At 41.8% G+C, this 25,429-nt stretch overlaps 1 protein-coding gene and 1 long non-coding RNA gene across 6 annotated transcripts in view; one reads left to right on the top strand and one right to left on the bottom strand.

Moving 5' to 3' along the window:
• The window catches only part of plekha1b (pleckstrin homology domain containing, family A (phosphoinositide binding specific) member 1b), a 51,173-nt gene extending 26,104 nt beyond the window's left edge, over positions 1 to 25,069 (top strand). The window contains exons 6-13 of one of the 5 annotated variants that reach the window (XM_059531942.1): positions 2,152 to 2,280; positions 2,521 to 2,658; positions 3,468 to 3,536; positions 8,883 to 8,947; positions 9,864 to 9,927; positions 19,087 to 19,176; positions 19,477 to 19,517; positions 24,426 to 25,069. In XM_059531942.1, the coding sequence (XP_059387925.1) occupies positions 2,152 to 2,280; positions 2,521 to 2,658; positions 3,468 to 3,536; positions 8,883 to 8,947; positions 9,864 to 9,927; positions 19,087 to 19,176; positions 19,477 to 19,517; positions 24,426 to 24,636 (807 nt within the window). In that variant the 3' untranslated portion in view covers positions 24,637 to 25,069. Of the gene's footprint in view, positions 1 to 2,151; positions 2,281 to 2,520; positions 2,659 to 3,467; positions 3,537 to 8,882; positions 8,948 to 9,863; positions 9,928 to 19,086; positions 19,177 to 19,476; positions 19,548 to 24,131 lie in introns of all 5 variants that reach the window. The other 4 variants (XM_059531941.1, XM_059531943.1, XM_059531940.1 and 1 more) reach the window with 4 other exon arrangements.
• On the bottom strand, positions 6,219 to 8,553 carry LOC132122068 (uncharacterized). The gene is made up of 2 exons (XR_009426339.1): positions 8,370 to 8,553; positions 6,219 to 8,284 (listed from the first exon to the last, which is right to left on the bottom strand). It is a non-coding gene; the product is annotated as an uncharacterized LOC132122068 (long non-coding RNA).
• Positions 25,070 to 25,429: the final 360 nt, after the last annotated feature.

Raw genomic sequence — 25,429 nt, 5'->3', positions numbered from 1 at the left:
TTTAACCCATGGTATGCGGACTTGGCTCTCCTTGATCCAAGAAACTTTACAGAAGTTTCTTCATCAGGCTTGCCTGATACTGCATTTCAGGAGATGAGCAAATGCTTGCTCAGGTTTGATAGCAGGGCAACTCCTGCTAATTTGCAAAGTGAGCTCAAGTGTCTGGCAGCCCAACGGCCACATCTTAAACAATCTGTTCTTGAGGAGTACCAAGTCAGGGTAGCAGAGGATGACCCAGATGTTTGGGAAGAGGCAGAAATAAAAAACAGCACCTGTAAATCTTGCAAAGAATGCCCAGTGTGTTGCTACCAACTTCTTACACGGTACAACCTCCTGACAGATGCCTATCACATCCTTGGCTTAGGCTACAAATTTCTTCTCACTCTGCCTGTGACACAGGTAGCTTGTGAGAGAAGTTTCATGTATTGAAGTACATTAAGAATCGCTTAAGGAGCAGAACTTCTCAGGAACACCTGGAAACATTCATGTTAATGGCCACAGAGAAGGACATCCTCATGTCCCTTGACAATGACCTCATAATAGACAGAGTTGCTGAGAATAGTGCCCTTCTCAAGACACTTTTACTTCCCCAACATTAAAGGTGCTGTAGATAGGATTGTGAAAATCCAGGACTTAGCCAAAAAACTTGAACATCGGCAACTTCTCAGTCTCTCCCCCCTTTCCGCTAAAGCCCAAAACGGTTTCCTAAGCCCCCCACCCCTCCACAAGGGAGAATGAATGCGTGTGCATGATCAGTGATTGACACCCATTTAGATACCCCTACCAGCCCTGATGGGTGCATCTGACTGAAGAGGGAGATGTGGATTTTTACAAATCGTACCACAGGCTGTAGTCAGTACTAGAGGAGTAAGATTTTTTTTTTCTTTTAACTACCTGCTTTATGTAGTTATACTTGAACACAGGGTCAGTTTCAGCAAATATGACAAAGTTAGTTTTATAAGGCTTACCTACTGCACTTTTAAATTTGCTTTCATTATATTTGAATAGTTATATGTTATAGTATATAGTAACTATATGTTTTATATATACAAGTGGGGTTTTTGTAGCCAGTGACATTTCATTTTTTGTATTTTATTTTCAATGCAGATGGCATTTTTTTTTTTTTTTTTTTTTATTTCAAGGCTGAGGGAAGAGGAATTAATAAACACAACTTTATTATCATCATTGGTTTTGAGATGCTACTTGTTGTGAATACCTTGTCTGATAGTCTGACAGTATTGTGGCATAGTATCAGGACATCCTGGCTAGTGTCTGTTGCGCACGGTTAGGGGCGAATGGCCGGATGATGGGCCTATTTGGGAGAAAGTCCAGGGCGGTTTTTTAGCCCCAGTCCGTCCCTGCATATTGGTATATGCCAGCTATCTATCTAAAAGGTTGATATTGGCTTAATCATCTTCAATCAGCTTAAACATGTTAGGTCATCTATGATGCATACATAATCAGAATATTCAATATGGACAGTGTCAAATCTTAATGTAGGTGCTACTAAAAACATTGTTTGAATGTTAATGGCAGAATTATCATGCATTGCAGGATTTGTTTGCCGTTGGATGCTAGCATGATTAGAACTGGCAGCTTGTTTTGGGTCAGAGACAGCATGTGTAGTAATGATGTATTGATGAGGGAAGTGTTTTTGGCCTGAAGGCACTAAACGATGAACTGCCAACCCCACAGCTGTAGTGTCAGTCAGTCTATACTAGCAAGCAGTTGATCACTGCATTGGCTGAACCAGAAGGACAAATTATAAATTTATACTGAGGGGAAAAGAAAATGTCTAGTTTTGTCTAGTCTAAATTTCAGTGGGTTTTTTTCAACAACATGAAAAGCATTAAAAACTTGGCTACATACTATTATTCCTCAACATTAAAAAAATATATAATAATAATTGGCATGAGTAAGATTTTTAAGAAGGCTGCATTTATTTGATCTAAAGTACAGTAATATTGTGAAATATAATTGAAATTTAAGTAACTTTTTAAAAATATTTATGTATTATTTTTCAATGTATTGAAGATATTGTTTGTCCTTGTCATACTGTTTTTGCATTAAATAATTTGTAAATATATAAAGAAAGCAGCTGTCGCATACAAATTTGCTATGCTTGTTTGACTTTTCTCACGTCTTCTCCAGGTGCCAAAGTCAGGTGAGCAGGTGGCCCATAATACAGCAGAAGCATGTGTGGACACATCGGGTGCCACGAAACTAGTGTCCTACAAGACCGAAATCATTGCAGGAGTGCCCATCATCACCACCACACAGGTCATTTAACCTCATGACACATTAACATATATTAAAGATACAAAAACAAAATCCTGTAAGAAGTACTGAGCAGTTCCATGATAATCAGATGGTTCATACTTTGATAAATATCATGGTACTGAATGATACCACTTTTATTTACCATCTGTTTGTGCAGTATCATTACTGATTTAGCTAATGCAATGCATTTGAATAAAAAAAGATGTAATCAACATTGTTGTTTATATCACTGGCTCTTAGGAAAAGGGGGAAGGTCAGAATGGTGCAGATAAGAGTGGGATGAGGAAACCTCCTGGTCAGCTGCCGTTTTACCTGAGCCGGAGCAACCAAGACCAGTCGGTTATTAAAGCTGGATATTGTGTCAAACAGGGAGCTGTGGTGAGTAAAAAGTGCAGAATAAGTTTGTATATGTGTTTTTTGTTGAGTATCAGACTTTTAGGGCTCATATAATATGATATAGATTATGGAGCTCATACTCGAGGAGGGGGGAAGACACCTCACATTTGTTCAGAGGTCTGAACTGAGCAAAAATATGCACTTTGATGCAGTTGCTGATATTTATATGACAAAAAAGTAAGATGAAATAATTCTGATAGCATGTAATGTAAGTCTGATAGATAACAGTATAGCCGTCTTCTTGCATAAAATGCAAATAAATCAAATAAAATGGTCACTCTATATCTCACAACAATGTATCTTAGTGAGATGATCTGTAAATACCTAGTTTTCTAAGTTCTATATTTTTTATTGCGGGGATAAAATGTAATGCATTGCAATATAGTGATGATTGAGATTCTATGAAAGCTTGATGTATCATATTTGATGCATTTTAACATGATGTATGGATAATCACATAAACCAAAGTTTCTTCAGTCAAGTAAATACTCATCCTGAAAGATCACTTGCAGTATACTAAGGTTATTCTTGTGTTTACTTTATAAAAAATCTGTATAGATACCACAGAAAAAAGTGTACCACAACCTAAAGAGTTTTTAAAATTGAAAAAAAAAAAAAAAAGACTTGCTAAAAAAAAGTATAACCCTTTGTACAAAATGGTGAACAACAGGTTTTTCAGCATGATCATGTTGACATTTTAGAAGTCTTATAAATGTGCTTATAAAAAATATAATACAGATTGCTTTATAGTGTTAGCGATTATATACGTTTTTTTGTTTTGTTTTTTCTAGATGAAAAACTGGAAAAGGAGATACTTCTTGCTGGATGACAATGCACTAAGCTACTTCAAATCAGACATGGTTAGTCTCTCCCTCTCTTGCTTCCTCCTGCATCTCTTTAGAGTCCTGCATACTGCTGTTGATCTTGATTCATTCTCAAACCCATTGACCTGTCCAACTCTTTGTTTTCATTGTGTTTTGCACCTGTGCGTCTATGAGCCCATCTATAAGCTCCCATCTGATAAGTGAAAGTCCGGCCTGTGTATTGTTCATGCCATCTGATCCTGTGTCCAATCACATTTCACCAATGAAGTATATTTACATATGTGCACCCAGAATTAGACCAGTGACTCATGTGGGAGGAAAAGCTTGTGTTCAGTGGAGGCTGTAAGATGGTGTGTGTGTGTGTGTGTGTGCATACCCTGGTGGTTGTTTAAACTTGTTCACGGTGATTTGAATTCCTTGTTCTGTGTGTCAACAGGCTGACTCTGTCTGAACATGTCTGCACCAGTGGTGATTGCTTTAGGTCTACAATGGAAGCACATCTTCCTCTTAAATTTCATTTAATTTAATCTCATATTAAATTTTGGGAAATTCATAATTACGTTTTAGAAACAAATATAATTCTGTTATGTTAAAAATATCTGCAGGGCTTGATGTATACTTTTTACCAAGGAGTTTAAAAATTCCTCATGTTTAAAAACCTTGGAGCGCATTAAAGGTGCCATAGAATGCAAAAATCACTTTTATAAGGTGTTTGAACACAGTTGTGTGGCCGCAGTGTGTAAAAAAAAACCAGCCTATAATGGCAAAATTTCAACTCACTCATTGTTTTATAAATCAAAAAAATCATAAACAGTCTCTCTACACGTGCAGTTTCAGACTATGACGACACAGTCGAGGGAAAGTCCCGCCCATTTGTGATGCTCTTTGCCCTATTAGCATATTCACAGCCCGGAGTGAGAAGCTGTAGTCCACCATTACTGTTCTCTTGCTGTAGCTGCTGGAGATACAATGTCAGAGCTAAAGAGCCATTAAAAGTGATGTGTGTTGGGATGCACCAACCAATGAGGAGATGGTGGTTAAATTTAATTTTCGAAGGAAATGTCCCAGACAACAACAACAAAACCCTCCCACAGTGTTAAAGTAGCCCAATTCCGCGGGAAAACCCCTGGACTTTGCAAAACTGGAAGGGAGGCAGGAGCAGCAGCATATTTTCATTTAAAGGGTACATACACCTAAACAAAGCGTTTTGGCTCATACCCTGAAAGTGGCAATTTCAAGAAGCTATAAAAATTATCTGTGGGGTATTTTGAGATAAAACTTTGCATACACACTCTGGGGACATCAGAGAACAATTTTGAAAGCATCACAAATGTTATTCCATTGTGAAATTAAAGACCCCCTTTTTAAAATGTCAATTAAGATGTTTGTTATGCAATGTTATACCAAGATATATTTAATACTTTTCATGACCTTACGTTTTATAAAATGTACTTATTTATTTCACCTTTTAAAGATCCCTGGGGAATTTTTTATTTGCACATGTTCCTAAACATACTTTACAGTTTGCATGTATTTATTTAAATCACTAATGTGAGTTGTGATTCGAAATAAATTTATATTAAGTATCTTTAACTGAGGTGTAACATTTAAATGAATCATTTGATACAATGCACTTATGTACACACTTGTTTTTACGCTGTACTTAGATTTAAAAATTACTTTCTGTAACTATATCTATAATTACACTGCTTGACCCTACATAAAACCCAACCATAATATCCTAAACCTTAACCATCTCCCACCTCAGTAGCAGTAAAAATGTTTTGCAATACAACATGATCATAATAAGGACACTGTACCAAGCAATTTTTTTATGTAAATACAGACTATAAAGTGGAACCAAATATTCAATTGTATTTTCTTTGTTGTAATTTCTGTCTTTAATAATTGGAAAAGCTTGGAAAGCTTGCAAGAGCTTTTTATGCTATGATTAAATTGCCTAACCCCAGGTCAAAGCCACTTGTAATTTTTGAAAATGTTAACACCACTTTTGACCCTGAGATATGAACCCCTGCTCCAAATCACAGTATGAGAGCTAAACAGTGTGAATCACTAACCCTACAGGTATAGGTTTGGTAAAGTAACGGTTTTATAATCCAGGGTTGAATGTGCCACTGGGTTAACAGTTTCAAATGTGAGAAGCCTATAACATTCAACTCATTGGAGTATCGATGGAAGGACAATTGGCTAGCATACTGTATGACATGTTTCCACTAAAATAACTTTTTGGCTATAGTGGATTAAAACCATAGTAAACTGTTATAAATTGTTTTGACTGAGGTGGAAGAACAATGGAAAGTTGTTCCACTGTTCAAACACACAAATTCCTGTTGAAATTTTTTTGAGAAACATTATAGTAGCCTAATTATTTTTATTCCCATGTAGTTAAGAATAGCAGAGACTATTAAACTGATCTTTTTCCTCTGACAATTCAATGCAGTTATTACTAGGAGTTAGTCATATAAACACAATCTTACAAAGTCTTACAAAACTTACTGTGAATGTTTTATTTCATATACAGAATACAATTATTGACCTATGTTTAATTGTGAAAATGTCACAAATCATACAAAAATAATTGTATGAAATCAAATCAAATCTATTTAAATGGATCCAAACCTTGACTATTTTCAGAATTCCATCAAATTAATTAGAAGCTAATAAACTACTATCACAAATGGAGCCAGAAACAACAGGTCAGAGGAGTAACAAGGTGATTTATTGAAAGACTTGAATTTGGATCGTGAGGAACAAATGGCAGGTGATAATCTGGAATATTGAGAGACAGTTCATTGGTTATGGTACACTGGTCCAAAGTTCCTGAAGACGTGGGTGAACAGTTGTTCCGTGGTTTTGAGGGCTGTTTGTAACCCAGGTATGTGAATTAACTTGCAGGCTTTTGAGAAATGATCCATTGCCAGTAGGATGCATGTGTTACCATTGGATTCAGGTAGGTTGGTTACAAAATAGACTTCCATGTGTGATCAGGGCTGACAAGAAATGGGTAGGGGAAGGTGCTTGGGCATCGGCTTCACAATTTCTGTTTCCTGGGTGGTAGTTAATGATGAAATTAAACTGGGTGAAAAATAGAGCCCATCGGGCCTGCCGGGGATTGAGTCTCTTGGCATCACAGAGATATTGGAGTTTGTGTGGTCAGTGATGACAGTGAAATGATGGTTGGCTCCCTCTAGCAAATGCTGCCACTCTTCTAGGGCCAGTTTTATGGCCAGTGGCTCCCTGTTACAGATATCGTAGTTCTTCTCCGCTGGGGTCAGTTTCTTGGAATAGCACAGTATGAGCAACAGTGGAGGCGTGGAGACTCACTAAATTGCTGAGAAAGCACGGCTCCAACTCCTGTGGTGGAGGCATCCACTTCCACCACAAACAGTAGATGGGGATCAGGATGGCGAAGAATGGGAGCCATGCTAAATGTGTTCTTGAGATTCTCAAAGGCTTTGTGGGTGCTGGAGTTCCAGAACAGGGACTTGGGCTTTCCTCGGAGCAGGGTGGTCAATGGGGCTCTATGCAGACTGAGATCCTTGATGAAGTGCCTATAGAAATTACAAATCCAAGGAACCTCTGAAGCTCCTTTACAGACTGGGGAATGGGCCACTACATGATGGCAGTCACCTTCCCCTGGTCCATCTGAATTTCCTCCTGGCCGATGATGTAGCCTAAGAATTGCACCGTGGAGCAGTGGAACTCACACTAGTCCAGCATGAGGTACAGGTGGTGCTGACGTACCCTCTGAAGGACCTGCTTAATGTGGTGGCAATGGTCAGCCAGGTTCCAGGAGTAAATGAGTATATCATTGATGTAAATGATCACGAACTTGTGGAGCAACTCCCAGAACACCTCGTTCATAAACCCCTGGAAGATGGATGGGGCATTGGCAGGGCCATACTGCCTAATGAGGTACTCATAGTGTCTAGAAGGGGTAATGAAGGCCGTCTTTCATTCATTGCCTTCCCGGATGCAAACAAGGTTATATGCGCTTCGCAGGTCCAGCTTAGAGAAGATACATGCCCCACAGAGTTCCTCAAGAGCCACAGGGACCAGGGGAAGTGGAAAAGGGAGTTTGAACATCTGGGAATTCAGAGCTCCATAATCAATACAGGGCCACAAGCCCCCGTCCATCTTATCCATGAAGAAGAAACTTGAGGCCGCTGGTGAGCTGGAGGGCTGGATGATTCCTTGGTTAAGAGCCTCCTTCATGTACACCTCTATAGCTTTGCACTCCAGGATGGACAGCGGGTAAACTCGGGCTGCCTGCTTACTAAAGACATCCTGGAATGCCACATAATCAGATGGGATGGAGGGAGTTTTGGCTCAGGAATTTCAATATGCACGGAAGCGATCTGGGAAGCTGGTGGCTTGTGGAGTGGACTTAGAAGTTTAGTGAGGCAGTGTTAGTGACAGAATTTGCTCTAGCAATTAACCTCACAGGAGTCCCATCTGATCTCTGGAGAATGGAGGATGAGCCAGGGGCATCCCAGGTTGATGTCCACCGTGGGTCCCTCCAGTACCAGAAAGGTGATTTCCTCTTCATGGAAGTTACCGATATTGAGTTTCAAGTAAGGGGCCTTATATCTCACATGCCCACGTCCTAGTGGCATTTTTTGGATAGTATCGACTCGGAGTTTCTGGGCATGATGGCGACAAGGCAGCTGAAGACGACTTAGAAGGCCTTGCAAGATGAAGTTGCCCGAGAAGGCCTTGCAAGATGAAGTTGCCCGAGGAGCCCAAGTCGACCAAAGCTGAGACTGTAAGAGAACATGTTGGGGTGACCAGTTGCACTGAAATCACTGAAAGCATGGAAATTTCTGGGTCTAGCTGAATGGTACTCACTGCAGGACATGGGGGTTTCATAGGACAGGCCCCAATGTAGTGATCAGTAGCAGCACAATAGAGGCAGAGTCCCGCCGCAAGTCGGCAAGAGCGTTCATCATGAGAGACCTGAGTGGAATCCATTTGCCTAGGCTCTGGTACTGGGGCTGGTACTGGGAAACATGCACACACACGCACGCACACACACACACACACACACACACACCGAGAACAGGAAGCAACTGATTCTCGGTGTGTGTGTGTGTGTGTGTGTGTGTGTGTGTGTGTGTGTGTGAGGAGGGCAGGCATACGAAGAAGGCTTGGTCAAAGGCTAAATCATACAGTAGATGTCAATAAAGGCTATTTCAGGGCTGATAATCACAGGCTTGCGCTCAGTGCAGCACCCTGCTCGGGCCTGCACTTCCTCACTGCAGACATTAAGCATGGCTGGAATGTTTGCTCAGTGCTTGTTCAATCATTCACATCAAATAAAGACAATATTTAATACATTATTTAATGAAACTCTGTCTTTAGGAACGAGAGCCGTTACGAGTTATTCCTCTGAAAGAAGTGAACAAGGTGCAGGAGTGTAAACAAAGGTCAGTAGTGGTTCGTTTTTGTTTTCTTTTTGTTTTGTTTTGCTTGACTTGTATTGTTTTGCTTTGTCTTATTTTATTTATTTATTTATTTATTTTAATTTTTATTTTTTTGTCTTGTCTTATTTTGTTTTCAAAAACTTGTTTTGGTTTCCAAATACGCTTTTGCCACACCCCTTGTCATGCCTCATACATACACCTATGGTTGAGCCAGAGATAAACTGTTTAAACAAATCCTACTAAATTACTGTCTCAATGGTCAACTTATAGTTGCACTTTATAGTGGGATATAAAGTGGGAAAGTATTTTAACATTAAAATCACTGCATACAGCACACCATCATTAAATGAAAATTCACCTATGTATATATTTTATAAACAACAATTTTTTTAAAATCCATAATCTGTTAAAATCAGATAAGGAAGAAAAGATCTGTTGCTACTTCCATTTTGTTGTAACTTTAAATGCATGCAATTAAACTGTAATTGTGTTGGACAACTCACCAGGCACAGATTGTTATTACGTCTGGAAAATCAGAAGTGAGAAATCGTCCGCCAAGTGCCGTTCTAAGGAAGCTTTATCTAATCTTTTAAAAATGGGATCTTCCTGACAACACCAAACACTCTGAACAGACGTCATGTGATGTATGTGTTCTGTCAGGATAGGTCAGGCAAACATGTTATTTGTTATATTTTTATTTACTCCAGGCAGCCAAGTTTATCTTAATATTAACATATGACAGTTCACAAGGTTTAAAAGTTGTGCTATTTGGGACTTGGGCAGACCTTTCATAATAGTGAGCAAACAAACATTAATAAACAATAACAGCATTCCTATTATGCATCTGTGCTGATTCAACAGCATAGGATTTTACCCATTATTCTGTTGTTTCTAATACTGATTTGATTTGTGTTTTTAGTGACTTGATGATGAGGGACAATCTTTTTGAACTGGTTACTACCTCAAGAACTTTCTACATTCAGGTAAAAAATTATGGATTCATATTATTTCTTCACCCTCTCTATTAGAGTTTGCCTTAAAGGGATAGTTCAAAATCTTACCGTTCAAAAACTTTGGGACTTGTAGTGTATATTAAAATGTTTAATAATGCAATCAGATTAATTAGACACTTTTAAATAGACTGCAGCAGTAATATTTTGTCACACATAATTTTATTAAGTTCAGAATCGTAGGAGAATCGTGATCTCAATATGAGACTAAAAAATTGTGATTCTCAATTTATCCAGAATCGTGCAGCCCTAGTGTAAATGCATGAACAACATCTCCAGAACTGCTCTGAGAGAGCTTTCATAAGCTTCTGACCCGTCAAAATAAATGTTTATATTGTTTGCCAAAAAAAAATTACTTCATTTTCAGTCATTAAAAGATAAATGAAATTAATGTTTCATGCCTTGATTTGATAACCATAAAATTAACAAGGCGGAAATAACAGAATTTGAAAAAAATAAATGGAATTTAGGAAAAAATAAATGTAATAAATAGTTAAATAAATTTGGTTGTAATTGACAGAGTCAGCGGCAAATACCAAAAGATCTGGCCGAGGTGAGCCTGCTCTCAGCAAGTTCATGAGCACTGAACAGCCACTGATGCCCTGGAGCTGGTCTCAGAAAACGTTGAAGCAAGTTTTCAAATAGACATTATCTTTATTAACAAACCGAATATTTGAAGTCTAAACAAGTACATTCTCATCTACAACGCTCTAAAAAATACATTCCGTGACACAAAAACAGTATTATTTTTACATTTTAGTGGATTTGGGCATCCGCTATGACACTCACTGTGATAAATGCTGTAAGTGGAGTGATACAAATGGTGAAATGGTGGAATTTCTATGGTGATACCAGCACAACATCTCAAGACAAGATTTCTCTTTCTCTTTCTTTTCTCTTTTGATTAATTTAAAGGGGTGATTGATTGCGATTTCATTTTTTTAATGCTAGTTAGTTTGTAATGTTTCTGTTTGAGCCTAAACAATATCTGCAATGTTGCAGCTTTGAAAATTCAATGCAAACTGAGAATCCTGGCAGTTTAATGCCTACAAAAATGGCTGGTAAGGGACTACAATGAGCTTCTTCCCGGGTTTGTTACGTCACGAGCCCAGATAAACTCTGGGAACACACACAAAAAAAGGGGGGCGAAGCCATGTTGTGCTGCTTTAGAGAAGAGGAAGAGAAAACTAGGGGTGCATGTAAAAATCTGTGCATATATGAATCGCAATTCTTTCTTCTTGTAATGGATTCACAAGTTTCAAAACCAATGTTCTAAAGCATCAGTTCTCAATCTTGTTCCTCACGTCGCCCTGCTCTGGATCTCTCTCTCTGTCTCTCTCTCTCTCATTTAAATCATCAGATCAGCTCCAACAAACTGTTCTGTTTATACATTTATTTTCGCATAGCAATGAGATGCGTTATACATGGACGCGTATACAGTTGATGTGCTGTATTACAGCTTTAATCAGAATAAAACGTACTCGGTTACTAACGTAACCTCGGTTCTCTCTAGAAGAGGGAACGAGTACTGCATCTTAGCTAAGACGCTACGGGAAAAGTCTCTTTTCACGAAATACTGAAGCAAAAAAATTATCCTTAATTTTGAATTTTTGTAAAGTGCATTTGCAGCAGTACACAGCCACAGGCAAGACGGCTTCGCGCCCTTCACGCCACTTCCCGCCGAAACGGGTGTGGCCCAACCCTATAAAAGGAGTTCGAAAAGGCTGACTCACCTGATTTATTTAATCGCCGAAGTGAACCAGAGTGAATCGTACGCACGGCAGAGAACACAGTACTCGTTACCTCTTCTAGAGAGAACCGAGGTTACGTTAGTAACCGAGTACGTTCTCTTACGAGAGTTCTCTCGTACTGCGTCTTAGCTAAGACGCTACGGGAACCCCATGTAAAACGCCGTGCGCGCAGGGATCACACACCAATAAACCTGAAGCAACGCCCAGGATTTACAGTGCACAGTCACCCGAGGGACTCACAGAGAGCCCAGGACAGGAGAGGGGGGGAGCCCTCCGTCCCATATCTAGCAGCACCCGTAGATGCGGCAATACAATCATCACACAGTCGAGGCAAGGCCTGACCAATGTGGCAATGCGGGTCTTACGCAATACTGCCCATATAACAGTTGGCAGCGCATAACGCTCACAAACTCAGAATTCCCATCAGGGCCCTGATTCGGCTATACTGACAGCAGCCTTGCTTGCAAGGCGGGAACCTCCAGGTTATAGAACCTGATGAATGTAGACGGCGAGGCCCAACCTGCCGCCATACATATATCCTGCAAGGAGATCCCAGTAGACCACGCCCACGACGAGGCGATGCCCCTCGTGGAGTGTGCTCTGACGCCCAGTGGGCACTGAAGGCCCCTGGAAGCGTAAGCTAACACTATGGCGTCAACTATCCATCTGGATAGAGTCTGTCTCGAAACAGCCATTCCCTTGGAACGTCCACTGAACGAGACAAACAGCTGCTCAGTCTGTCGAAAGACAGCGGAGCGAGACACATAAGCTCTTAAAACCCTAACAGGGCAAAGAAGACTCGAGTCTCCATCCTCTCCTGACACCGACAGGGCAGACAGGGCAATAACCTGAGCCCGAAACAGCGTGTTGAAGGACTTTGGCACGTAACCGTGCCTAGGTTTGAGTATGACCCTTGAGTCATTAGGCCCAAACTCCAAGCACGACTGGCTCACAGAGAGCGCGTGCAGGTCACCCACCCGCTTCACTGAAGCGAGAGCCAACAAGAATACCGTCTTGAACGACAGATGCTGGAGGCTAATCGATTGGATCGGCTCAAAAGGGGGACCCTTCATGGCCTCCAAAACCGTTGCAAGGTCCCATATAGGGACTGACGAAGGTCTGGGAGGATTCAGCCTCCTAGCTCCTCTAAGGAAGCGGATGACCCAATCGAGCGCTGTTTCAGAAAACGCTGCGATGGCCGCCACATAAACTTTGAGCGTGGATGGGGCCCTGCCCTTATCCAACAGCTCCTGTAGGAAGGAGAGAACCTCCGTCACCTCACAACTAAGGGAACATCCCCGAGCTGTACACCAGCTGGAGAACACCGACCACTTCGAGGCATACAACCATCATGTCGACGGAGCTCTAGCCTGAGTGATGGTATTTAGCACTCCCACTGAGAGATCAGCGGGTAACCATTGAGCGCCCACACATGGAGGGACCACAACTCCGGTTGAGGGTGCCAAATCGAGCCCTTGGCCTGCGAGAGGAGGTCTCTCCTCAAAGGCACTGGCCACGGGCGATGTCTGCTAACCGCATCAAATCTGGGAACCATGGTTGGTTCTTCCAAAAAGGCGCTACAAGCAGTATTGAACATCTCGTTTCTCTCACCCGTTCTATCACCTGCAGAAGGAGGGAGACGGGAGGGAAAGCATAAAGCGGGCAGCACGACCATCCCCGTGACAGCGCCCTTTCGCTCTTGGAAAAGAATGCGGGGCAGTGAGCGTTTTCATGGGACGCGAAGAGGTCCACCTCCGCCCTGCCAAATCTCTCCCACAACAGCCGGACTGTTTGCGGGTGTAGAAACCACTCGCCCGTGGGAATGTTGTTTCTGGACAGCCTGTCTGGACCCAGATTCTGTAGCCCAGGCACATGAACTGCCCTCAGCGAGCGCAAGTTGCGCTGAGCCCAAACCAGGAGGCATTCCGTCAGCCTGTACAGGTTTCGGGACCCGAGACCGCCCTGGCGATTTATGTAGGACACCACAGACATGTTGTCCGAACGGACTAAGACGTGGCGGCCCTTGATTCGGGGACAAAAGCGCGTCAGCGCGTTCTCTACTTCCAGCATTTCCAGACAGTTGATATGTTGGAGCTTTTCCCATTCTGACCACAGGCCAAAGGACGGTCTGCCCTCGAGCAGCGCTCCCCATCGCGAAGTGGAGGCGTCCGTCGACACCATCTTCACTTTCGAGGAAGTCCCCAGGTTTACACCTGATTGGTACCAGTCGTTTGCTCTCTAGGGTTTCAGGGCTGTAACGCAGCCCTGATTGACCTTGAGACGCAGTCGACCAAATACCCGCGCTTTCAGCCAGAACTGCAGGTGGCGCATGCGGAGCAGGCCCAACTGCAGAACCGGAGATGCCGAGGCCATGAGGCCCAGCATCTTCTGACATTCTCTGAGCAAAACAGTCGCGCCGCAGCGGAGAGACCTCGCCGCGCGCTGAATGCCCAACACTCGCTGTGGTGACAGCCGCGCCGTCATGGAACGTGAGTCCAGAGCTAAACCCAAAAACAGTATCGTCTGACTGGGGTTCAGCGAACTCTTCGCCCAGTTGACACTGAGACCGAGTTTCTGGAGGTGATCGAGTAAAACGGCCCTGTGCTCCACGAGCTCCGCTCGTCATTGAGCCAGCATCAGCCAGTCGTCCAAATAGTTCAGCACTCGCATGCCTCTGAGTCTGAGAGGAGCGAGCGCTGCGTCCATGCACCTCGTAAACGTACGAGGAGCTATGGACAAGCCGAACGGCAGGACTGTAAACTGGTGTGCCTGGCCCTTGAAGGCGAATCTCAAATATCGCCTGTGATTTGACGCTACCTGTATTTGAAAAAACGCGTCCTTCAGATCTATTGACATGAACCAGTCTCCTCTGCGAATATGCGCGAGGAGCTTCCTGGTCGTAAGCATTCTGAAACTGCGTTTCACCAATGCCTTGTTCAGCTGTCTTAGATCCAGTATGGGCCTGAGACCCCCGTCTCTCTTGGGCACCAGAAAGTATCTGCTGTACAGCCCCCCCTCGCTTTGAGCTTGAGACACAGGCTCTACAGCCCCCTTTGCTCAACAGTTTTGATATTTCGGCCCGAAGTATGTGTGCTACTTCTGTTTTGACCGTGGATTCAACGCCCGCTAAAAAGCGCGGAGGGAGTCGAAAAAACTGTAGCGAGTAGCCTCTCTTTATAATGCCTAGCACCCAATCCGAAACCCCTGGAAGCGCTGACCATGCATCTGCATGAATGGCTAAGGGCTGGATGCGAAGCGCGCTCTGTTGACTGGGCAACGGCGGCGTTTCGGTGTGCTGTAACATGGGCGTTACGCCTGTGGCATTTGAGGCGGGGAGCGCGCTGATCACAGCGGGCAGATCGCTCCTCCTCGACCCCGTCCCGGCGCTTAACCGATTGAGGGAGGGCTGAGCGGGTCCCATGGGACTCGTGATGTCTGCGAGTAACTGTGGGCTGCAAGTGTGCACATTTACTGCTTTCGACTCGCTGTCTGCCTGGGCAGAGCGTACGTGCACGGGTTTCGTTTTTTACAGAAACCACGCTCCGTGTGTGACATAGTGTTTGTGGGCACTGAGGAGTGGGCACGTTTACTATGTGGTGCGCGTGACCGATCTGAGTCGATCTTATAGGCGCGAGCCCTGTGTGCAGGGCTGTGCTTACATGTGGAGATGGGCACTGAGGAGTGGGCATCATCACTACATTTATAGCACCATCGGCCATGGCCGGACGAACGTGCACGGGTTTCGTTTTTACAGAAACCACATGACGCGTGTGACATAGTGATTGTGGGCACTGAGGAGTGGGCACGTTTACTTTGCAGTGCGCGCGATTGACTTGAGTCGCTTTTATGGGCGCGAGCCCCTGTGTGAAGGGCTGTGCTTATATGTGGAGATGGGCACTGAGCAGGGGGCATCGTCACTACATTTATAGCACCATCGGCCGTGGCCGGGACACCAGAAATTACACCTCTTTCGGGAAATATCTGGGTAGCCGTGATAACGGTTTTTGTGTGCAGGCAAGCGGGCAACCGTACAGGCTTGCGCATTGCAAAAGACGCTGAAACAGTCACAATCCCTGGAACTGAAACAGCGGCGCGCTTAGGTGAGAGCTCGGCCGCGGCGACTCGGCCGGTCGAGCGAGAACGGGGGTCTCGAGCTGCGTTGCTGAAGCTGTTGCGATAACGGCTTTTGTGTGCAGGCAAGCGGGCAACTGTGCAGGCTTGCGCGTTGCAGAAAACGCTGAGACAGTCAAAATTCTTGGAACTGAAACAGCGGCGCGCTTGGGTGAGAGCTCGGCCACAGCGGAGCTCGTACACCGGCGCTTTGATGAAGCAGCCATCGTGTGTAGTGCAGACGCAGCCTGCTCAGCAGCAGAAAAGATTCGCGCGAGCAGAGGTGACGTCATGCAGCAGGCTTTAGATGGCAACACCGCTTTCGTCCGCCGTCCAGCAGAAGGCGGACAAAGGTGCATCGCTATCGCCTGTTCCACCAGCGGAAGTGACTGGTAGTTCCTGTTTTTAGCACCATCCAGTGTGGAGAATGCTAGTGAGACAGACGAACGAGTTCGCGCTGAATATGGAGCGTTCCCAGCCTTTGCCACCTCTTCGTGAAGCTCAGGAAGAAATGAGGCGGGCTTTGAGAAGTACGCTCATTCGAAAGGAAACTACCATCCAGCCGGGAACAAGATGGGGGGCGCTGGTGCAGACCACTCGAGGCCGAGACTCGTCGCGGCCAGCGTGAGAACTCGCCTCGGCTCCTTCTCGATGTCAGCTCATTTGCTGGGCTTCTGAGAAGAAGGCGCGAGATCCTCGGAGCTCGCCCAGCCCTCACTGCCTGAAGCTAGCAGAGAGCGCGTGTCCTCTTGCCCCGACGCGGCCCTGAGATCGACCTCCTCGGACGACGCGGCGGCAAACAGCGGGCGCTGCTCATCGGGATACGATGCAGGGGAGGCCGGTGAAGCAGGGCGAACCGGCGAGCTCGGTTGAGCTGAAGACGGTTCCGGATTCCGCTGGAAGCGGCACTTTTACGGCACCTCAGCACAGCGAAGAATGCAGGCTCAGAGAAAAAGGCCAAGCGAGTCCTCAGAGTCACCATGGCAACAGCTCGCAGTGAGGGCATCCGCCGTCAGCGAGCGCGAGCGCTGCATGATCTTCATCCAGGCAGGAGACACATATGACGTACCGGTCTCCCTCGCTGAGTGGGGCTCTGACGAGCCGCAGGAAGGCATCTTAAAAAAGACGCAAGCTCTTTTACGAGTGTGTGTCGCAGGGCGAACACACACACACGCATAAAGAACAGTTGGATATAACAGAATTGAAAGGATATGTGCGCCGGAGAGCGCAGCAGGAACGGCAGTGGAAGGCAGCGAAGGCCAGCAGCTTCAGAAGTGGCTCGTCCCGCTGAGATGCCTATCAGACGGCGCTTGCTTCCTTCGTGATCCAGCGATGCGAAGAGATGAAAAATCAGGTGAGTCAGCCTTTTCGAGCTCCTTTTATAGAGTTGGGCCACTCCCGTTTCGGGGGGAAGTGGCGTGAAGGGCGCGAAGCGCCCTTATTGGTCTGATATTGCATCTGCCTGCGCTCGATAGGCTGTGCACTTGCCGCAGAGCAGCCAATGAGCGAGCGAGCCGTCTCGCCTATTGCTGTGTACTGCTGCAAATGCGCTTTACAAAAATTCAAAATTAAGGATAATTTTTTTGCTTCAGTATTTCGTGAAAAGAGACTTTTCCCGTAGCGTCTTAGCTGAGACGCAGTACGAGAGAACTCTCGTAAGAGAACCATATATTAAAAGCTAACAGAAGCAGTAGCATTTACAAACAACAGCGTATCTAAAAGTAAAGACGACAAAGAACAAACATACCATTAAGAGCCGTGCTTGCATGATCCTCTTCATTAATATTCTCTGTGTCTCAAACGACTCAAATTGATAAACAATATAGAGGACGTCATTGTTTACAATACAACTTTCTAAGCTTGAGGAGTGGGATGTTCAGACTTGCTCTAGAGGCGGTTTAATGAATCACAACACACTGGGGACAGATCGGTGTGGAATAAAGGTAAATTATGTGAAAAATAATGTGTTTTTTAAAAAACGAAGCATGAACATGTTTGACTGCACCCCATAAACACAATCAAGCCTAGGAAAAAAAAACAGTCAACCAACCATTTAATGCACAGTTAATGTATATAAATATATAAACTCTTTAATATTGCTTTCTGCATTTTATCATTGGACTCTGTGTTTTTAATGTAAACAACTTTTATTGTAATGGGACAATAGTTGTGGCTATTGTTTAGTTTTGTCCCATTACGTTACTTTATTTGCAGTGGCGACACAATACATCTTTAGAAAATGTATATCAGATGGAATATATTTCTTAAATCATTTTTAGCAGCAAAAACCTGATTTCTCATCTGAATAAAATGACTGGAAATCACGTTGTGTTCAGAATGATAAGTTTGGGCCCTATTTTAATGATCTAAATGCGAAGTGTAAAAATATTTTCTGGAATGGGTTGTCCCTATTCTCTTAATAAGTAATGGGCGTAACGTTCAATAAACCAATCAGAGTGTCATTTCCCATTCCCTTTAAGAGCGAGATGCGGATCGCTATTTACATGGCAGAATTTGTCGGCGGAAAAGCTGAACGCTTCTCAAGCGAAGAAACCCATCTGCTCGTGCGCGAAGTTAAAGCAGGAATACACTGACTTATTAAAAACACTGATTAAACTGAGGAGTTCAACGAGTGATGTTTTGCTGAAATTACCTGTTAAGTGGCCAGTCAATCTTTCAGTCGTCTGTGTTGGATGCAGGCTTTCAAATAGCTCCGCGTGATGAGTTTTTAATATTTGGCATGTTTGTGTGATGCGCATCCCTGTGTGTAATAAGCAAAGTCAGTGCGCACTGTGGACCCGCCCAGAGGCGCATTTTCTACCAACGCGCTCAAGTTGCGCCATCGACTTTAGACTTTAGACCAGGTTTGAGTTGGTCTATGGTGCAGTCTATTTTCAGCTCCTTAAAATAGCAATGCGCCAGCAATGCACCTGAACACACCTCTTTTTTAGAACAGCACGCCCATGGGCTTAGAAATGGGCACAAATGCATTTGCTAATTAAACTATGTGTCGCTGGATGGGAAAATGCGAACAGTGCCGGACTGAAACTAGCAAACACACTTGCGCTGTGCCTTGCATCGCATTGCGCCGGTTGTATGATAGGGTCCTTAATGTTATGTTACCTTTTAATCTGAGATGGCTCTTAGTCTCACAGTTTTGATAGCCACTGATCTAAATAATTTCAAGCATGAATAAATGTTTTATTAAATTGTTTTTAAATGTTTAACATTTCAACAAAAATGAAATCTGTCTGTATTTTCTCTGTCTCAGTCGGACAGCCCAGACGAGATGCACGGCTGGATCAAGGCTATCTCTGGGGCCATAGTGGCCCAGCGGGGTCCTGGACGCTCAGCAGCCTCTGTAAGAATTTACATTGTTTAGTGACATTCCGTGCTCTCGGCTGTTTTGTGCTCTTCTGGTTTGATTTGTCTTTTGTGAATTGTTTTGTAGCCACACATCCTGTCCATGTTCAGCCCAACCATGTGTCTCTTCAAACGTCACTCATTTATATTTACTGCTGGAATGACCAAAAGGATAGTTTACCCTAAAATTAAACGTTTGTCATTGTCTGCTCAATAACTGGCCCAATTTACCAGACTGTCTGTCTCTGTTCTCTTTTTCTGCCGTGTCGGTGCCTAATGAATGTGCGCTATGTTACAGATGCGTCAGGCCAGGCGGCTCTCAAACCCTTGTATACAGAGGTATACATCCTGCAGTGGTGAATGCAGCACGTATGTGTTTAGAACAAACCCTGTGCGCTTTGTCCCTGTTTGACTGCATCCAGCCCCTGCTTAGACTTTAGAGGCCAGTAGTCCTTGAACTAGATCTGAGCAGGGTAGAGGTGCCTCACCTAAATAATCCAACCCTGCAAGCAAACCAAACTAAAACCAAACCCCATATCATTCTGTAGTGACCTTTCATATCCGTCATCCCCATTTTCTCTTTTAATATACTTTGGTACATCCATACTAAACATCTCACACATTCATCTGATTACCCACACTTCTGTATAGGAGGGTTATTATATTCAACCAAAACTGAAGCTAAAATCACAAACATAAAAGTAGAAAGATACTTGAAATAAAATAAGCGTTAACTGAAATCAAATTAAACATAGAGGAAAAAAAAGAAATAAATAAAATTGTATCTAGTTACTAAGACAGCATTTCTCAGTTTAATGTAGTTTAACTTGATATACTATAATAAACCAAAACTGAATAAATAGTTTATCTTGGTTTTATTTTTGCATAAGGATTTGTTTTCTCATAAAACTTTATTATTTAATTTTTGCTTTATTTTATTTGAACTTAGCTATAAAACTTTGTCATTTTTTTATTTGAGTGAAGAAATACATTATATAAAATGAATAAAATATTAATTTAAGTATATGCGAGAAAGAAAATTCAGTATGCAAATAGATAAGAAAAAAGACCAATCAGTTTGTAAATTTTACTGTGACTATTATAAAATATGCGATTATAAAATATTGATAGATAAATATAACACTGGTGCACATTCTAACAGTTCAAGATGTTTTTACTTAAATCCTAAACTTATTAGAAAACGTTGTGTTTATAAAAGTAAAATAAAAAAGACAACACAATGAAAAGAATCTATTTGGGCTGAATTAATTTTATAAATTTATGGAGCCGAAGAATAATAATAGAATGTATTAGGGATATTCATACAGTGCTGCATGATGTCAAAACAATGACTGAATCTTGAAATTTGCAGCACAGCAGGACAATACAGGTCCTTCTCAAAAAATTAGCATATTGTGATAAAGTTCATTATTTTTCATACTGTAATGATAAAAATTTAACTTTCATATATTTTAGATTCATTGCACACCAACTGAAATATTTCAGGTCTTTTATTGTTTTAATACTGATGATTTTGGCATACAGCTCATGAAAACCCAAAATGCCTGTCTCAAAAAATTAGCATATTTCATCCGACCAATAAAAGAAGTGTTTTTAATACAAAAAAAGTCAACCTTCAAATAATTATGTTCAGTCAGCACTCAATACTTGGTCGGGAATCCTTTTGCAGAAATGACTGCTTCAATGCGGCGTGGCATCGAGAGGCAATCAGCCTGTGGCACTGCTGAGGTGTTATGGAGGCCCAGGATGCTTCGATAGCGGCCTTAAGCTCATCCAGAGTGTTGGGTCTTGCGTCTCTCAACTTTCTCTTCACAATATCCCACAGATTCTCTATAGGGTTCAGGTCAGGAGAGTTGGCAGGCCAATTGAGCACAGTAATACCATGTTCAGTAAACCATTTACCAGTGGTTTTGGCACTGTGAGCAGGTGCCAGGTCGTGCTGAAAAACGAAATCTTCATCTCCATAAAGCTTTTCAGCAGATGGATGCATGAAGTGCTCCAAAATCTCCTGATAGCTAGCTGCATTGACCCTGCCCTTGATAAAACACAGTGGACCAACACCAGCAGCTGACATGGCACCCCAGACCATCACTGACTGTGGGTACTTGACACTGGACTTCAGGTATTTGGCATTTCCTTCTCCCTAGTCTTCCTCCAGACTCTGGCACCTTGATTTCCGAATGACATGCAAAATTTGTCCAAAAGTCCAGTGCTGCTTCTCTGTAGCCCAGGTCAGGTGCTTCTGCCGCTGTTTCTGGTTCAAAAGTGGCTTGACCTGGGGAATGCGGCACCTGTAGCCCATTTCCTGCACACGCCTGTGCACGGTGGCTCTGGATGTTTCTACTCCAGACTCAGTCCACTGCTTCCACAGGTCCCCCAAGGTCTGGAATCGGTCCTTCTCCACAATCTTCCTCAGGGTCCGGTCACCTCTTCTCGTTGTGAAGCGTTTTTTGCCACACTTTTTCCTTCCCACAGACTTCCCACTGAGGTGCCTTGATACAGCACTCTGGGAACAGCCTATTCGTTTAGAAATTTCTTTCTGTGTCTTACCCTCTTGCTTGAGGGTGTCAATGATGGCCTTCTGGACAGCAGTCAGGTCGACAGTCTTACCCATGATTGCGGTTTTGAGTAATGAACCAGGCTGGGAGTTTTTAAAAGCCTCAGGAATCTTTTGCAGGTGTTTAGAGTTAATTAGTTGATTCAGATGATTAGGTTAATAGCTCGTTTAGAGAACCTTTTCATGATATGCTAATTTATTGAGACAGGCATTTTGGGTTTTCATGAGCTGTATGCCAAAATCATCAGTATTAAAACAAGACCTGAAATATTTCAGTTGGTGTGCAATGAATCTAAAATATATGAAAGTTTAATTTTTATCATTACATTATGGAAAATAATGAACTTTATCACAATATGCTAATTTTTTGAGAAGGACCTGTATTTACCAATGGATCCACACTGATTCATAAAAAATATTTAATAATGTCTTTTAAAAAACATTTCCACTTGTCATCTGGTAGTTGAGCATTACTCTACATGTTTATAAACAGCGGGTCATTTTAATAAACTCTCATCAGATCATGAGGAAATTATTAATTCAGTTTAATAGATGTAGAAGTGCAAGTTTGTATTGAACTTTATGCTAGAACTCTTGAATTCATTTTGAGTTTAATTAAACTGAAATCTAATTATCAAATCTTAAGTAAATGATAATGATAAACAGGACTCTTATAAACCACCTATATAAAGATCCACCTATATTTTTCATTCATACAGTACACTTTATCAAATATGTTGAAAGCCGAAAGTTGACCCATCCAGATATATATATACATATATATATATATATATATATAATTTATTTATTTTTTTCACTTCCAGGTCATAGAGTTTGAACAAGAACTAATTGTGCTTAGTTCTTTGCTCTGTTAGGCCGTGGTTTTGTTGTTCGCTGTTTGTAAGTTTAGGTCTTTGGATATTTGTCTGGAATGGCCAAATAGTCTTAATTAATACTGTCACACTTTAGTTTGAGGACCAATTCTCACTATTAACTACAACTTTTGCATCAATAAACTCCTAATTTGCTGTTTATTAATAGTTAGTGAGGTAGTTTTTAAGTTTAGGCATCTGTTAGGATAAAGGAATCTCAAATATTGGCATGCAGAATAATGCATTGCATGCTTTATATGTACTAAGAAACAGCCAGTATGCTAGTAATATATGCATGCTAGTTAATGGTTAGAATTAGTCCCTAAACTAAAGTGTTACAATTACATTACATAACATTTTTTTTTCATCATGTACTATATATTATCTTCAACATATTATCTAATCTGTCATATCATTTTGTATTCATCATGTTTGATGCCCACATTTAACTTCCATGTACTTACAGTTTACAATCCCATTTCTTAACCTCACCTGCTTTTCTTTTAAAATAATTTTTGATTATTATTATTTATTTATTTTTAATTACAGGACATTACTAAATTTACCTCTAAATGTCAGTATTAATGATGCACTTATTCACTTGTTTATTTATTTATTTTATTTAAATATCTTTCATGTTGAAGTCACATTACCAGCCTTGTAATTTTAAGTTTTTAAAAACAATGAAGATAATAAACACTAATGAAGAGCTATCTTACTTTTATTGAATACGCACTTAAATATAAAAAAACTACTTGCAGATAATATATTTATGAAATTTTAACACACATCTATAAACACTTATTTTGACTAATTGACTAACATGCTAAAGCACATGTGAAGTGCTTTATTGCATAGTTTATTGATAGTTTAAATGTACAAAATTACAACTTTATCATTACAAATGTTTTAAAACATGACATACAAGTTTCAGTAAAAATAACTAAAAATTCAATTTACCATAAATGCTTGTCACTTTAGCCATATTTCAGACATAATTATGAAATCAAATATCAAAATGTACTTAAGTCCTACTGAAGTGCATCAAAGAAGCACAAAGCTCAACTAATTGCATTTAATATTCATTTAATTGTAAATAGCATGCAGTTAAATCCATTTTGCACGTAAGCATGTTCTATTGAAGCATATTGTTTCCATAATTACTCTTTTTAAAAGAATTCTAAAGTATGCTTCTTTGTCACAAGGGATGTTAATGCCCGTTCACACCAACTCAAATGTTCATCAAAAATTGAGTTCTTTTTTTGCTATTTTTTTAATAATGTTTTTGCATTTCTTTTCAAACCGATGCAAAAAAATGTGGGGGTGGGGGGGGGGTTAAAATGAACATATTTTTGTTGACAGGCCTTTAGTTTTGAATTTAAGAATATTAAAAATGAAAATGATCTCCTCAGAGCATTTTATTTAACTTGCCTTTATATGTTGAATCCCTTTTCTGTCTGTGCCTTCCTCGAATGCTGTCTTCTCTTATTTTTCCCCTTTCAGAGATTAAACATGACACTGAGACACTAACAACCCAAACAAAAGCCCTTCTTCTGTACTAGCAGCTGTCCTGTTCCTGCCATATCCCAGACTGATCTCCAACCTCCTATCTGCTGGAGCTTTCACTGCCACTGCTTGCTGACGTGACTGTCGCCCATGTACTAAACTTCCTGCTGGTCCTCTTGCTTCACCTGCTCTTGTTCTTGAGTTTTTTCCTCCGTCTTCCCTCTCTACCAAAGCGCTTTCCTCTTGTCTTGACTGACCCTGCGTTCTGTAACCGTTCCTCAATCTCCACAGGAGCACGCTGAACCCACCTCCATCTTCTACACCAACGAACAGAGTCTCTCAACTCCTTGCTCACCCCTCCCCACAGAAGTCCATTACCCAGAATGCCGTTCCCCCTCGGGCTCTCAGCATGGCGTGGGAGGGGCCAGATCTGAACAGCCTGCGCCTGGGGCCACGAGCGCGCCTGTCGCTGCAGGAGTCACCACAAATATTCTTCAAGTAAATGCTGACGACACGTCACCAGGGCAAATCAAAAGTGGCGTAACACAGCCTCCGAATATCCCACAAAATGAAGACCTGCATGTTACCCAGGGTTAACAATGTATTTGGTATATAACACACACAAACACACACACACATTACAACAAACTGTTAATGTCAAAAGCAGGACAGGCACTCTGGATGAATGTGAATCCAGCCCAGTGCACCATGGGATTGCACCAATCAAGCCTCCTAAAGAAACTCCAACATGTTCAAACCAGAAAATTCATTGAGACACAAAAACGTTGCCGTTACGAACAGTCTATTATTTTCCTGTTACGACTAAAAAAAACTATATTATAGTTAATATTATAAATTATATTGTGTTTTTCCCCCTATTTTTAAATCTAAAATACCATGTACATAAAGTGAATTTAGTGAAATCAGACATCAAACACTTAATGTACAGTCAAAAACTGGAAAATATATAGTTTCAATAAAATATTTATTTTTATTTAGAAAAAGAAAACAGATATATAATAAAAAGAACTTAATATTAAAACAGTAGTTTCTAGTATTGACCTAATCAAACTGATACTGATAAATAAATGATATGCTACATATTGCTGATAACGGTAAAGCCACTGAATCCCATGTGAAATAATCTGGTGTTTTTACATCATTTTGGGGGGTTTACAGTGGGTTTACAGTCTAGGCTTTTGTCCTACAGTAACATATTCCTTCTTTAGATGCCATCGGGCCATGGTTGTCTTGTTTTTCATTGGTAATTGAATTTCATTCTCTTTTTTTATTGG

This window comes from Carassius carassius, chromosome 40 (assembly GCF_963082965.1).
Source record: "Carassius carassius chromosome 40, fCarCar2.1, whole genome shotgun sequence".
Lineage (NCBI taxonomy): Eukaryota > Metazoa > Chordata > Actinopteri > Cypriniformes > Cyprinidae > Carassius > Carassius carassius.
The sequence above is the reverse complement of the archived record's forward strand: the minus strand, read 5'-3'. Positions and strand labels throughout refer to the sequence as shown.